The following is a 14,917-nucleotide window of genomic DNA, read 5'->3' as shown; positions in this document are numbered from 1 at the left end:
TGATTCGGAGCCGAACAGGAGTGTGGGTATGACAACGGCTCTGTATACGCTTATCTTTGTGAGGTTTTTCAGTTGGTTGTTTTTCCAGACTCTTTTGTGTAGTCTTCCAAAGGCGCTATTTGCCTTGGCGAGTCTGTTGTCTATCTCATTGTCGATCCTTGCATCTGATGAAATGGTGCAGCCGAGATAGGTAAACTGGTTGACCGTTTTGAGTTTTGTGTGCCCGATGGAGATGTGGGGGGGCTGGTAGTCATGGTGGGGAGCTGGCTGATGGAGGACCTCAGTTTTCTTCAGGCTGACTTCCAGGCCAAACATTTTGGCAGTTTCCGCAAAGCAGGACGTCAAGCGCTGAAGAGCTGGCTCTGAATGGGCAACTAAAGCGGCATCATCTGCAAAGAGTAGTTCACGGACAAGTTTCTCTTGTGTCTTGGTGTGAGCTTGCAGGCGCCTCAGATTGAAGAGACTGCCATCCGTGCGGTACCGGATGTAAACAGCGTCTTCATTGTTGGGGTCTTTCATGGCTTGGTTCAGCATCATGCTGAAGAAGATTGAAAAGAGGGTTGGTGCGAGAACACAGCCTTGCTTCACGCCATTGTTAATGGTAATGGTAATGAGTTTATTGTCATACCCACCCGTAAAATGTACATATGCCCCAAAATACTTGCTGCCGCCAAACAGACACTATCTAAAAAAAAATTCCAATTATATACATCAAATTACTGTATAAAAAAAAAATAATAAAAAGATAGACAGATACTAAATATTCAGTTACAATAGTGCAGACAGGTCATTTTGTGGGGCAGAGAGTAGTTTATGATTAGGATTGAAAGGGGAGGTTCAAGAGCCTGATAGGCATTGGAAGAAAAATTATAAGAAATAGGGGATGTGGCAAAACTCTGCTCTGTTCCATCAAGTGTTCATAGTCTACTGGTGTTCACTCTGCTTCAGAATATTATAAATTGTAGCACAAATAAAGATACGCTTTGCATTTAAGCCATTTTTTGACCTTTAAGGGAGTGCTATTTCTGATCCAAGTGTTTCATTTTGCACTGTTGAAACTGCTTTCCTTAGAATTGGGACAAGAGTGGGGTCACCGCAACATCACAAACCCTTGAGATGTTTTAATTAACACAACACATGGAGGTTGAAGGCAGAATTTTTCCCCAGGAACATTTAATTTGGCTGATTAAGCTCCAGGAAGGAAACAGTTGGTGATTATCAGGAGACATCAATCATCTGTGCTGCTTTGCTTCCTTAAATCACCTGTTCCTGAGCCAAGGTGTTCACTCCACCTCCCTCCTGGTATTTCAAACTCTTACCACGTGCTGCTTGTCTGGTGTCCTGAGAGAGCTCTCTCTCATGTACAGAGTTGTAGTTAAGGGTGTGACGGGAATGTGCAGGTTGATACGATCGATGCTGATTTCCATCTTCCTCCAGCATCATCTCCTCCATGTCAGCAGAGGATTGCTGCTCTCAGCAGCTGACTTTTGCCCCTTCCTTGACCCTTTTATCACTGCTGACCTTTGCTCCTCTGGCTGCCTCGCTCACTGGTCCTCCTGTTGATCAAGGATTCAGGGGTGTTAGCAGATAAAAGCCACCAGTTTAAACTCTGGCCTAACATCTCACAGTGGTGAGCTTCTCTGGTACCCTGTGTCAAATATACTGAAAGAGAATTTGATGCAAGTTTCCCCAGGTCATATAAAATAGGTGAGTAGTGGAATTGCCCAAATGTCTTTTCTCCTCTCTTCCCTCCCCACTAATCATCCCATGGGGACCTACCCTTGTGACCTCAGGAGGTGCTCCACTTGTGCCCACACCACCTCCCTCAATACCATTCAGGGCCCCAAATAGTCCTTCCAAGGGAAGCAACACTTCACTTATGAATCTGCAGGGGTCATCTAACGGTGTTCCTGCTGTGGTCTCCTCTACATCAAAGAGACTGGACACAGACTGCAAGATCACTTTGTTGATCTTCAATTCTCCAACCCATTCCCTTGCTGACATATCTGTCCATAGTCTCATGCACTGCCAGACTAAGACCACCCAAAAATTGGAGGAAAAACACCTCATCCCTTCTGACTGGGCACTTTCCAACTGGATAGCATTAATATCAACTTCTCTGACTTTTTCCCCCTGCTTCCCCCATCGTCTCTCCATCCCCTGTCTTCTTTCACATAGACATGATCTACCTAGTCCCTTATCACATCCAATTAACACCTTTTGTTGGTCTGGATTCTTCCCCCATTGTTTGAATTCTGAGACTTTCTGATATATCCTCCTTCTGCCTTTTCTGATTTTTCTTTGAAGAAGGGCTCAGGCCCAAAACATTGGCAATATATCTGTCTCCTATAGATGCTGAATAGACCGGCTGAATTCCCCCAGCATTTCAGTGTGCTTAAGACAGAATCATGGCTCAGCTAATTTCCTAACTGCTGTGTAAGGTCTGCCACTATTTTAAAGTCAGTGTTAGGGCCACTTGTTTGCAGGCCACTTTCCTCAGTCAGTCTCGAGAAGACTTCTACAAATAGGATCCCAGACACCCTGTTTCCACCAATAACATTTCAGAAAACCCTACCCCCACTGGAATCACTTTGTATTCTCCACCCCCATCTCTCCAAAATCCCTTGCCACATTCTCAACCTATCATCCACACCCTTGAAGCAACATTGATTAATGCTTTCTGATGACAAGCCTTGATAGAGACAAATCCTCCTCCTCTCCTACCCCAAGGGGGATTCACACAGGGAATAGTCCCATCACTGCCTTCTCCTCTTCCTCCCCATCAGTCCATCAACCAAGAGTGTCTCCCAGTCAGGAACCACACTTTCTCAGAAGACTATTCTTTCATCACCTCTCTTCCCCACTCCACGATTCACTCCTCTTGTATTTGCACACCTTACGTGCAATGGAGACACAACACGTCTTCTTTCACCATATCTATATACAGTACCAAAATATTCCTTCCAGATGAAGCATCAATTCAATTGCACTTAAAATAATGTGGCCTCTTCTAAGTGGAAAATAACCAACCTAAATTTAATGACTGTTGAACACCTTTATAGACTCCATAAGGACAACCTTGAGTTTCCAGTCATCTGTCACTTTAGTGCTCTGTCTAAATATACTCTGACTCAGTCTGTAACCTACAATGCCCTGACGTGAAGTCAAAGAACAATATCTCATCTTTCATCTGGGCACATCAACAGCCCTTAAGATTCAATGTCAAATAAAACAACTTCAGATAAACACACCCTTTTTCTTCCTATTGTCCTTAGATATGGCTGTATCTTCCCGTTCCAATGTGTTACTTTTTTTTCTTCTATCTCTACTGCCAGTTTTTACCTTATTGTTACCTTGGTCTGGATCTGATCACACATGTTATCTCCACCTCCACTACAACCTAAAATACATTTCTCAAATTCTTCAGTTCTGCCTCGAACAGCCATTCTCAACGGGATCCCTATGACCCCACCTCCTCCTCTGGCCAACCCCACCCTGAGGGCCATAGCACATTTAAGTAAAAGCCTTGTTTTCTTTTCAGCTCACGCAACATAAATGTTAATTTATGTAGTCAGTAGGAGAGGAGTACAGAAGAAACCAAAACTTGACTGCTTCGTAGGGAAGGGGGCCCATAAACTGAGCAGAGTCCTGGGTTGGGTGGGGCGGGGGGTGTAGTGTCTGGCCAAAAAAAGGTTGAGAATGTCTTCAACTTGAAATATCAAGTTTGTTGCTCTCCCAATGAACTGCTTTGCATTTCCAACAATTGTTTTTGCTGTTCCTACACCTACAATACTTTATCTTCAACATTTCCTGCCCTTGTTTCTTTCTGCAAATTGCACAACGTGACTTTCAGTTTTCCAAATTCCTTGTATCCATATCATCTCGTTACCTCCATCTCCCCTAGCACAACTCAGGACACCCTCAGTGGAAGTAGATTGCAGCCCTCACACGTGGCTGACAACCCAGGAAATTTGCTAGTACATTTCCAAACCTCAGTCTAGCTCACAGCGAGTGCTAGCCCAGGACCACACTTTCCATAGTTCTGTCAAACTAACTTTAAATGCCAACCCAGGAAACTTGTTCCTGCATCTCCATATCTCAGTCTAACTCACAGCGAGTGCCAGCCCAGGAAACTTGCAGGTGTACTTTCCATGTTTTATTTTTAAATATTTTTATTAACATTGAAATTTCACACCTAAAAATAGAGTATGTTAAAATTCAAAAGGATACATTACACTTAAATCATATCATTTCATCCAAGATACTCAGCATTTTAATCAGATTATATTGTATTGATATATTTTATTTAAAAAAGGAAAATCTAAACCCACTACCAAGAAAGATAGAATTCTTATCCAAGTGATAAATTACCTCATTAACTAGTCAACACTTCTACCTTCATAACAAATCAAAGATTATAAAAGTAATTCCATATTATCTAAGAAATGTATTGCGGTATCCCAGGGACAAACCCAATCATCCCTCCAGTGCAGGATTGGATTGAACAAGAATGCAGTCAGAGCAAGTATGGTCTCTGGAGGGCACCATCACATGAGAATGCTCCTTACCTGGGGAGGTCCCATCAAGTCTCCTGCGTCCTCGCCTGAGAGTCTAAGAGATCAGAAAACAAATGAGGTGCATATGCATTCAATCTGCTGATGTGAATATTCATAACTGGGAGGTGAACACTTCAAATAAACCAGATAATAAACTATAATTGGAACCGTGCTCCTGGCCCAAGGAGTCCCAACTTTGTGGTACAATATGTTTTACCTCACTGGTCTGCTCTACAATGAGAGACACAACCCCCACCAGGCACACACTGAAGCTGAATTCAATGAACCCATCACCAAGGAAGTAGCAGTAAAATCCACTATAATGTTGCCAAAACTCAATTTTCCTTTCCTCAACAAACAACTATTTGTAATAACAGAGAATAGCCTCTAACTGCAAATGAGAATTGGGTTTGAACTACCAATACAACAGGGTTTTGGTTGTAAAAATTAATTGAGTTAATTCACTTACTTCAGGGAAGGAAATCCACAATCATTACTTGGTGTGGTCGAAAGCATCAGAGCATGGAAACCTGCCATTCAGCCCATCACATACCATCTGTATTAGTCCCATTTTCAGGCAGATTTTTGCATCGGGGAATTAAGGGTAATGGGGAAAAGCCATAAGATATTGGAGCAGAAATCAGTTATTCGACCTACTAAGTCTGCCCCGCCATTTAATCTAGAGCTTATCCATTTTCCCACTCAGCCCCACTGCCCAGCGTTTTCCCCATAACCTTTGATACCATGGCTAATCAAGAACCTATCTGGCTGAAATACATCCAATGACCTGGCCTCCACAACTGCCTGTGGCAACAAAATCCACAGATTCACCACCCTCTGGCTGAAGAAATCTGTTTGAAGCAGACACCCTTCAATCCTAAAGTTGTGTCCTCCTGTTCTAGACTCCCCCACCAGGGGGAACCACCTTTCTACATCAACTCTGTCCACATCTTTCAATATTTGAAATGCTTTAATGGGAACGCCCCTTCTCATTCTCTGAAATCCCAATGAGTCCATGACCAGTTCAGCTATGATCTTATTGAATGACGGAGTAGGCTTGACAGGCCACTTGGTCAACTCCAGCTCCTATTTCTTATGCTTTTTGTGCTCATCTTCCAGTATCTGGCCTGCAGCTTTCTTTGCTGAGGTGATTTACGTGTTTGTTTCTATTGTTACTTAAATTCTGGTTCCACCACTCTCTCAGGCAATGATGCTCACCATCATCTAATCAGATTACCTCTAAATCTCTTCCTCCTTAGCCCAAATCAGTGTTGTTTAATTGATTCACATTGGATATGAGAAAAGATTTCTGCAGTCTATCCTGCAGATGTGCTGAATGTCTCTGTTGTAAATGCCAGCTCCAGCTCCAACAGAATCATCCAGTTTGCAAATGGCTTGACAGTAGTTGGGTCTCATCAACAACAATGAGTTGCACTACAGAGAAGAGTGAAAGATTTTATGAACTGGTGCACGAATAACAACCTGAGTCTCAATGTGAACAAGACAAAGGAGATGATTGTAGACTTCAGGAGGACCAGGAATGGCCACTCTCCACTACATATTAATAGGTTACTAGTGGAGAGAGTCCTGGTCAGGTCACGTGTACCAGCCTCTAAATATGTACGATCCTGGTGATAGTTCTTGCGTAGTTTCCTTTGTGGGAGGAGGGCACTGCAGTTGCACAGTGAGCCTCACAGCTTCACAGAGCCAGGTTCAATCCTAACCTACTGTCAAGGTCCAGGCCTTGTGTCCCCTTACCCCCACCCCTCTTCCCAGGCGCTCCGGTTTCCTTCCACATCCCAGAATGGTGGGGCTAATTGGCCACTGTACATTTCCCCCAGTATGTGGTTGAGTGGTAGAATCTGGGGGAGTCACAAGGGAGAATAAAGTGGGATTCAGGTCAATGGGAGTGGATTCGAGGCCTGAAGAGCCTGCTTCTGCACAGTATATAGCTCCTTATCAAGAGCAGTGAGGCTTGGGTGGGAGTGGGATTTGAAAGTGGGCTCAGTTGAGAGTGTTTGAGCATTACTACCAACAACTCTTCAAAGATAAAATTTTCAGAATGGGTGGACAGCCCTCTCAGAGATGATCTTCTCACTGACGCACCACTCCTAACCAAGGTATAGTCCCTACAGGAAAGCTAAGCTTGGCCTGTCCCTGAAAATATAGCACAATAAACAGCAAAGCCACTGACGAGTTTGCCTGGCCAGTCACGACAGAACAGGAGAAGCAGACACCAAAATGCTTACGAATATGATAACTGTGGTCACTGCCAACGTTCAACAAATCCCGGTACTGAAGTTGGATGTGATCACAGTGCTTTCAAAAGACCACAGGACAATCTCGTGAGCCAAAGACAACAATGCCTCCCTTCTGGGCAGACTGACCACCTTCTACGCATGGCTTCACAAGAAAAACAGGCTCCCTCTAATGAATGCATCCCCTGCATAGCCGTGGCGGAGATGAGGAGAATCCTATCCAAGGTGAACCCACACAAGGCAGCAGGACCAGACAACTTACCCAGTCGAGAACTGAAGGACTGTGCAGACCAACTTATGGAGGTCCTTATGAACATCTTCAACACATCACTGCAGCAGTCCACCGTCCTTGCAGGTTTCAAGACAGCTACCATTATCCCAATGCCAAAGAGAGTGCCAGTAACAGGTCTCAATGACTACTGACCAGTGACACTGACCTCTACCATTACGAAATGCTTTGAGCATCTGGTCATTAGACCTTCCATTTCAATTCACCTCGAGATGGAAATGTCCCATTGAGGATGCAATAGCCTTGTCCCTCCACTCCATTCTGACCCACCTAGAGAACAATATGCCAGGCTGCTCTTCATTGACTTCAGCTTAGCGTTTAATACAATCATTCCCCAGAAGCTGGTGGAGAAGCTGCCCTCGCTGAGACTCAGTTTTGTCTGGGTTGGCAGCAGAACATTGAGCACCAACATGCGGAGCACTGGCATATCACAGGGCTGTGTGCTCAGCCAACTCCTGTTCATGCTACTGACTCACAACTGCATCACCAGATCCAGCTCCAACAGTGTCATCCAGTTTGCAGATGATACAACAGTCGTCAGCCTCATTACCAACAACGATGAGTTGCACTACAGAGAAGAGGTGGAAAATCTTGTGAAATGGTGTGAGAGGAACAACCCAAGTCTCAGTGTAGACAAGATGAAGGAGATGATTGTCAACTTCAGGAGGACCAGGAACCACCAGCCTCCAGTACACATTAATAGCTCAGTAATGGAGAGAGCGGAGAGCACCAAATTCCTCAGAGTCCACTTAACAAGTGATCTATCCTGGACACACATCTCCTTACTTGTCAGGAAGGTGCAACAGTGACTACACTTCCTGAGAAGGCTGAGGCGGACAAGGCTACCGGCCATCATTCTGTCAACTTTCTACTCAAGCTCTATCGAGATCGTTTTGGGTGGCTGCATCACAGTGTGGTATGTTTGCCATAAGGCATTGGATCGAAGGTAATCCACATGACCATAAGAGTGGCAGAGATAATCGATTAAATCAGAGTCTTGAATTAGAGAAACAGATCGATGAGTTAGAAAAGGAATTTCAGAAAGATGCTACAGAAGATCAGAAAATAGAATTATCTAGGCTGAAATTGAAATATAATACTTTGCAATCTTATCAATTTGAATGTGCGATTAATAGGACTAAACAACAGTATTACGAATGGGGAGAGAAAGCACATAAGGTATTGGCGTGGCAATTAAAGAAAGAACAGATATCGAGGACTATTAATGCTGTTAGACGGAATTCTCTTATTACTTATAAACCTCATGAGATTAATGATGAATTTTATTCATTTTATAAAAAGTTATATACATCTGAAGGAAAACAGGAAACTGGATCGATTGATCTTTTTTTAATCACAGTTGAATTTACCAATATTAGAGGATGGAGATATACAGGAGTTAAAAGAACCATTTACTGATTCAGAAATTAAAATGGCTATGCTGGAAATGCTGAATGATAAATTGCCTGGTGATGATGGATTTTCGGTTGAATTTTATAAAATTTTTAATGATGATAATCAAAGTTTATTGTACTGGAGATTTAAAGGTGTGAAAAATTTGGGAGATTGTTTTAAAGAGGGTAAGTTTTTATCTTTTAATCAGATGAGGGAAGATTTTGATATTGATAAATTGTACACTCTCCAATTTGTGCCATACCAAATTTGCATACAGTGTTTGGGGATGTATTACGTCAAGTTGGAGAACATTATGAATTACCAGAGTCTTGTTCTAGTGCTTTAATTACAATAATTCCTAAAAAAGATAGAGATCCTTTGAAAGTATCTTCATATAGACCAATTTCGTTGTTAAAAGTAGATTATAAAATAATAGTTAAAATATTAGCGAATAGATTGGCTAAATTTTTACCAAAGTTGATTCATATTGATCAAACAGGTTTTATAAAGAATAGATAAGCTTCAGATAACATTTTGCGCGTGATTAGTTTGATTAATAGATTTTGACAATCTTTAGATCATCCGATGGTGATATCCTTAGATGCAGAAAAAAGCATTTGATAAAGTTGAATGGAATTTTTTGTTTAAAGTTTTGGAGAAATTTAAGTTTGGTCCTTCTTTTATTGGTTGGATTAGGGCTCTATATAGTAAACCAGTAGCTAGAGTATTGACAAATGGTTTGATTTTGGAATCTTTTAAGTTAACTCAATCAATTCGTCAAGGTTGTCCTTTATCACCAACTTTGTTTGCGTTAGTGACTGAATCTTTAGCACAGTTGATAAAACAAAATACACAGATACAAGGTATGAAAGTTTTAGATGAGGAGTATAAAATTAATTTATTTGCTGATGATGTATTGGTGGATTTAACAAACCCAGCTCAGTTACTTTTGCATTTGAAGGAATGTTTAATACAATATGGACGTCTTTCTGGATATAAAGTTAATTGGGGGAAAAAAGTGAAATATTACCAGTAAGTGAAGGAGATTATTGTTTATAAGAATATTATTAATTTGAAGTGGACTGATCGAATTAAATACCTGGGTATAATTTTGAAAGTTAATGATCAATCTTTATATAAATTAAATTATGCTCCGTTAATGAAAAAAAATCAAAACTGATTTGATTTACCTATTAATTTAATGGGAAGGATAAATACAATTAAGATTAATATCTTTCCACGTATACAGTATTTGTTTCAATCTATTCCGTATTTACTTGATAAAATTTTTTTTCGAGATTTAAATAAAATGGTTAGGGAGTTTTTATGGAGGGGTACATTTTCGAGAGTAGCTTTGAATAAATTAACTTGGAAATATGAATTAGGGGGACTACGTTTACCACATTTTCAAAATTATTATGAGGCATTGATGGATTTGGTAAGGCCTCCTTGTTGGGCTAAAATTGAGATGGCAAGTATTTCTGAATTTGAAATACATCAGTTTTTGTTTAGGTGGAATATAAATTTGTTACAACAATATAATGTGCCTATACTAAAACATTTAATGAAGTTATGGATAAAGAAAAATAAAATGATAGGCTCTAGGGGTAAATTATTGGCTTTGACTCCGTTGTATAATAATCAACTTATTTCTTTTTCAATACATAATCAAAGTTTACTGCACTGGAGATTTAAAGGTGTGAAAAATTTGGGAGATTGTTTTAAAGAGGGTAAGTTTTTATCTTTTAATCAGATGAGGGAAGATTTTGGTATTGATAAGAATTCTTTATTTCTTTATTATCAAATTCGATCTTTGGTAAAATGTATGTTTGGTAGAGAGATGATTTTACCTAAAATGACTAAATTTGAGACTTTTCTTGAGAAGGGTTATATTTCATTTATGTATCAAATATTACAGGATGGTATGGATAAAAAGGGTTGGGATAGATTTAAAATTAAATGGGAAGCAGATATTGGTTTTATTTTTTCTGAAGATGATTGGTTAGATATCTGTTATGATAGTGTAACTCGATTGATAAATGCACGTTATGCAATGATTAATTACAATTTTTTACATCAATTATATTTGACACCTGAAAAATTAAAAAAATATGGTTTTAATGAATCGGATTTGTGTTTTAGATGTGGTGATACGGTTGGAACTTTTTTTCATGCTGTTTGGTTATGTATACATGTACAATCTTTTTGGAAGAAAATTCAATCGTTTTTAGAATATCTGTATAAGATTAAAATAGTTTTAGATCCAACAGTATTTTTATTGGGTAGTTTGTAACCTCTGAAAGGCTTGGGATTAGATAAATTCCAGCTTGCTTTGCTTTATCCGTAGCGAAAAAATGTATTGCTAGTATGTGGAAAGATACAAATATGATTGATATCAATAGATGGCATAATGAGAGGACATACTGTCTAATAATGGAAAAAATTACATATGTTTCGCGTGATAATTATAATTTTTTTATTAATAAGTGGCTGTTATACTCGGAATATTTACATTTCAATTTATATTGATTAGATTTTAATATGTATATTTAACTTTTTTAAATATTTCTTTTTTTATGGCTCTCCTTAGGAGAGTTGGCTGAAGGGGGAGGGGGCTCTTTTCTTTGCTTTTTTTTCTATATAGAAAAAAAAATGTTCATGTTCATGTTTAATTGCTGTATTTATCATATATTATTTGTTTTTTGAACGAATAAATAAAGTTTAAAAAAAAGAGTGGCAGAGATGATTACTGGGGTCTCAATTACCCCCACTGATGGGATTACCAGGATTGTTGTCTAAAGAGGGCTCATTAAGGACCCCTATCACTGTGCACACAGGATCTTTCAGCTACTCTCATTGGGAAAGAGACACAGGAATATCAGAGCCAGAATCACCAGGCTGAGAAACAGCTTCTTCCCACAGGCAGTGAGACTGATGAACTGCTCACACTAACTCTTGGTGACTCAACTATTTATTAACAATAATATTTATTTAATATTTGTATACAGGTTCTCTGCATATGCATTGTTTGTCTGTATGTGTGTTGCCAGTGTGTTACACTGTGGTCTGGAGAATGTTGTTTCATTGGGTTGAACTTGTACAATGAGATGATGAAGTAAACTTGACCTTGAACAATTTGGTATAGCACAAATTGGAGAGTGTACAAGAGAGTTTGTCTCGAGGGTAGGTTTCAGTTCGAAACGTCGACCATTCTTTTTCTCCCACTGATCCTCCTTTGCCCACTGGGTTCCTCTAACAGTGTATTTGCTTTAGAGAGAGTAAAGCTCTCTCTTTATAATATATCCTCTTGTAGAACGAGCCTATGGTCTGTCTAGTGTGCAAATTTGAACCCAGTTGGAAGCTTGTACAGGAGAGAACTCCATTAAAGCTCCCAAGCCATCACTGACTGAATGTGCATTGAGTGAGGAATGGCTGCCTCTTCTTAAAGTCTGCTCAGTGGAGCCAGTAAAATGGATTCTGAAGTAACAGAATTGGCACTGACCTTCTGTGCTCGTCCTAGACCCGAGGTGTATTGGGTTGGTGCTTGTGATTAACTGGTGTCTTCTTCAGTCTCACAAATGTCATCAACTGTAACAGAAGGGAGGTCAGATCATTTGACTGGCTGCACAATCCCAGTACGGTCAAGCATTTATAAAGGGAGATAGAATCACAAACCATCTGGACGAGAACAGATGTCCTCTCCTGGGTAAGAACTTCGTGTGGTAGAATCAGGTTGAAATCCCCCTGAAGGAACAAACAGAATTATGTGCTGGCTGAAACAGAAAGTCCTGGAAACAATCAGCAGGTCAGCATCATCTGTGTCATCTCTTTTGAAAGAGCAATCCAATTACTTCTGTTCCCCATCTCTTCGCCCAGCCCTGCAACTGCATTGGTTTTGAAGCTTTTACCCAATTCCATGTTGAAGGCTACTGGTAAATCTGTTTTACCATCCTTCCAGACAGCGCATTCAAGATCCCTACAACTCTCTGTGTAAACACATTTGCATACATCTAAAGATTTATGGATAAAATCAATAAAGACTTTTGCATACAGTTATTTCTACCAGAGCACGATATTGGAGCAAACACCTTTCCAAAACACCAAGGCACATGGATGAAAGAAAAATAGAGGGTTATGAAGTAAGAAGGGTTGAGTTTTTTTTTATTTTGGTAGGAATACATGGGTTGGCACAACAATATGGGTCTGTACTGTGTTGTAGGGTTCTATGTTCTAAATTATGGTAGAGGGATCAAAGCAGATGCAAATAGTTCCCTAGAAATCACAGGATAGTGACGAGGAACAGAAACCCTGGCTGATTCTCTCTAATCCAGGGGTCACTGGACAATGACCAGGAATCCTGACTGATTCTCTCTAATCCAGGGGTCACAGGACAGTGACCAGGACAGGAACCCTATCTGATTTACCCTCTTTAATCCAGGGATCACTGGACAACAACCTGGAGCAGGAACCCTGGCTTGTTCCACCTTTTTCTAATCAAAGAGTTACTGAGCAGGGATCCAACTCAAGAAGATTAGGAGTCAAGCCTCAGGTCAAATGTTTGAACACTCCAGTACCACAGCATCAGAAATACCACTTTCAAAATTAGCCATTAGGTCATGATCCCAAATACCCTCTTGATGTTAAAGGTCTTATGTCATTGTTCAAACAAGATCAGGGGAACTGTCTTTGGGCCCTGGCAGATACTTCTTTGGCTTGACTCCTCTATAAACATCACTGGAAATGGATTGTCAGTCTTAATGTTGTTTGTGACATTTGCCCTGTGCTTTTTATCTTCCTTGCATCCTTCAGTGACACAATTTCAACATTACTTTCTTAACTTCAAACACTTTGGATCATTCTGGAAGATGTAAATAGTCTTGTTGTTGAAGATGAAATTGCAATAGGCTGAATGGGCTGGATTCAGTCATTTGTACTTTCCAGCCACCATTCAGATACTGGAGTAAGATGGACCTCAGTGTTGGCCCAGAGATGAGCCACGAGACACTGAAACTCAGAGTGGGTGTGCACTTCATGAGTTGGCTGTAGATAAACGGCAGCACAGTTCACAGGCCATTTTTGGGACCCAAGCACAGGACGACTGATCTCCAACTTTGGTACTGAAGAATGGTTTAATGAGGCCAGATCCATTCACGCTGAAAGAGGTAAGTTCAAGATGGGACAAGTGATCATTGAAAATAAATGAGGAATTCAGGAAAACTTATTTCCTTTAGGTAATCAGGTAAATACTGAAGGACTGACTGGCTCAATTCCTTGAGTTTTGCAGGGATAGTTTTCTGCAAATACGGATATTAGATATTAATTTCTGTTATCAGACCCTGACCTGGACCTTGCCTCAGGGGTTGGCTCTCTCTTTGTCCCTATTCACTAACTCACCATCCATTTGCTGCCTTGTAATGGACAGATTCTTCTTCCCATCAAAACCATCCAGAAGGGGCTTGCTGCCTGTAAAATCATCACCATCTACAGTTATGAACAAGAGAAATCTGTTTCCATAGCAGTCCAGATCCTGAGCTGCTCTCCAATTGTCAGGTGTTCCTTGTTCCTGCATTTCCTGGTGTAGAATCAGAATGAAATGGAAATGCTGAACAGCTGGTGGGAAGGTGAAAAGTTCTGATAACATTAGGAGAAAAGGAATATTGGAGCTTCATTTAAATATTTATGCCAATACTTTGTAAATATGGGCTCCATATTTACAAAATATTTATCTCTTAATTTATAAGTATTTTTTCAAGTGGGATGCAACTCAGAACTTCTGCTTGCCACCTATCCAATCCCAAATTTATATCTGACTTCCAAGTTATTGCAATACATTTTCTAGTTATTGCCAAAGCAATTTGTACAAATTTCACTTGGAACATATTCAATTTTAATTTAGGTTTAACTACCTTAATATCACCCAGTAAAAACAACATTGGGTCCCGTGGGAATTTAACTACAATGATTCTTTCTAATAAATTACCAATTTCTAACCAAAAAGATTTAACCTTAGGATGTTGCCAAGTGGAAGGCAAAAAAGTACCAACTTCCTGTCTACATTTAAAATATAAATCCGAAAAAACCATGATTTAATTTATTGAACTTCTGAGGTGTCCAATATAGCTGATGAATAAAACTATATTGTACTAACATATACCTCACATTTATTGTACATTTCATATTTTCTCTACATAATTCCATCCAATAATGCTCATTTATTCAAATTCTTACATTAAAATATTAAATTAAATTTAGACATACAGCATGGTAACAGGCCATGTCATCCCACGAGTCCTTGCCACCCAATTAACCTACACCCCTGGTACATTTTGAACAGTCAGAGGAAACCAGAGTCCCCAGGGAAAACCCACCCAGACACAGGGAAAACGTACAGACAACACAGGATTTCAATCCATCCCGTT

At 40.1% G+C, this 14,917-nt stretch overlaps 1 protein-coding gene across 1 annotated transcript in view; it reads right to left on the bottom strand.

Annotated features, from left to right (window-relative positions):
* LOC138762443 (uncharacterized) overlaps positions 1-14,917 on the bottom strand; it is a 72,021-nt gene that overhangs the window by 20,710 nt on the left and 36,394 nt on the right. The window contains 12 exon segments of the mRNA XM_069936200.1: positions 1,320-1,446; positions 1,780-1,853; positions 4,569-4,611; positions 4,774-4,917; positions 6,285-6,418; positions 6,954-7,181; positions 7,374-7,482; positions 7,580-7,806; positions 11,264-11,345; positions 12,001-12,086; positions 12,174-12,242; positions 13,893-13,961. Coding sequence (XP_069792301.1) covers positions 1,320-1,446; positions 1,780-1,853; positions 4,569-4,611; positions 4,774-4,917; positions 6,285-6,418; positions 6,954-7,181; positions 7,374-7,482; positions 7,580-7,806; positions 11,264-11,345; positions 12,001-12,086; positions 12,174-12,242; positions 13,893-13,961 — 1,392 coding nt within the window.

Source organism: Narcine bancroftii, chromosome 4, assembly GCF_036971445.1.
Source record: "Narcine bancroftii isolate sNarBan1 chromosome 4, sNarBan1.hap1, whole genome shotgun sequence".
Lineage (NCBI taxonomy): Eukaryota > Metazoa > Chordata > Chondrichthyes > Torpediniformes > Narcinidae > Narcine > Narcine bancroftii.
The sequence above is the reverse complement of the archived record's forward strand: the minus strand, read 5'-3'. Positions and strand labels throughout refer to the sequence as shown.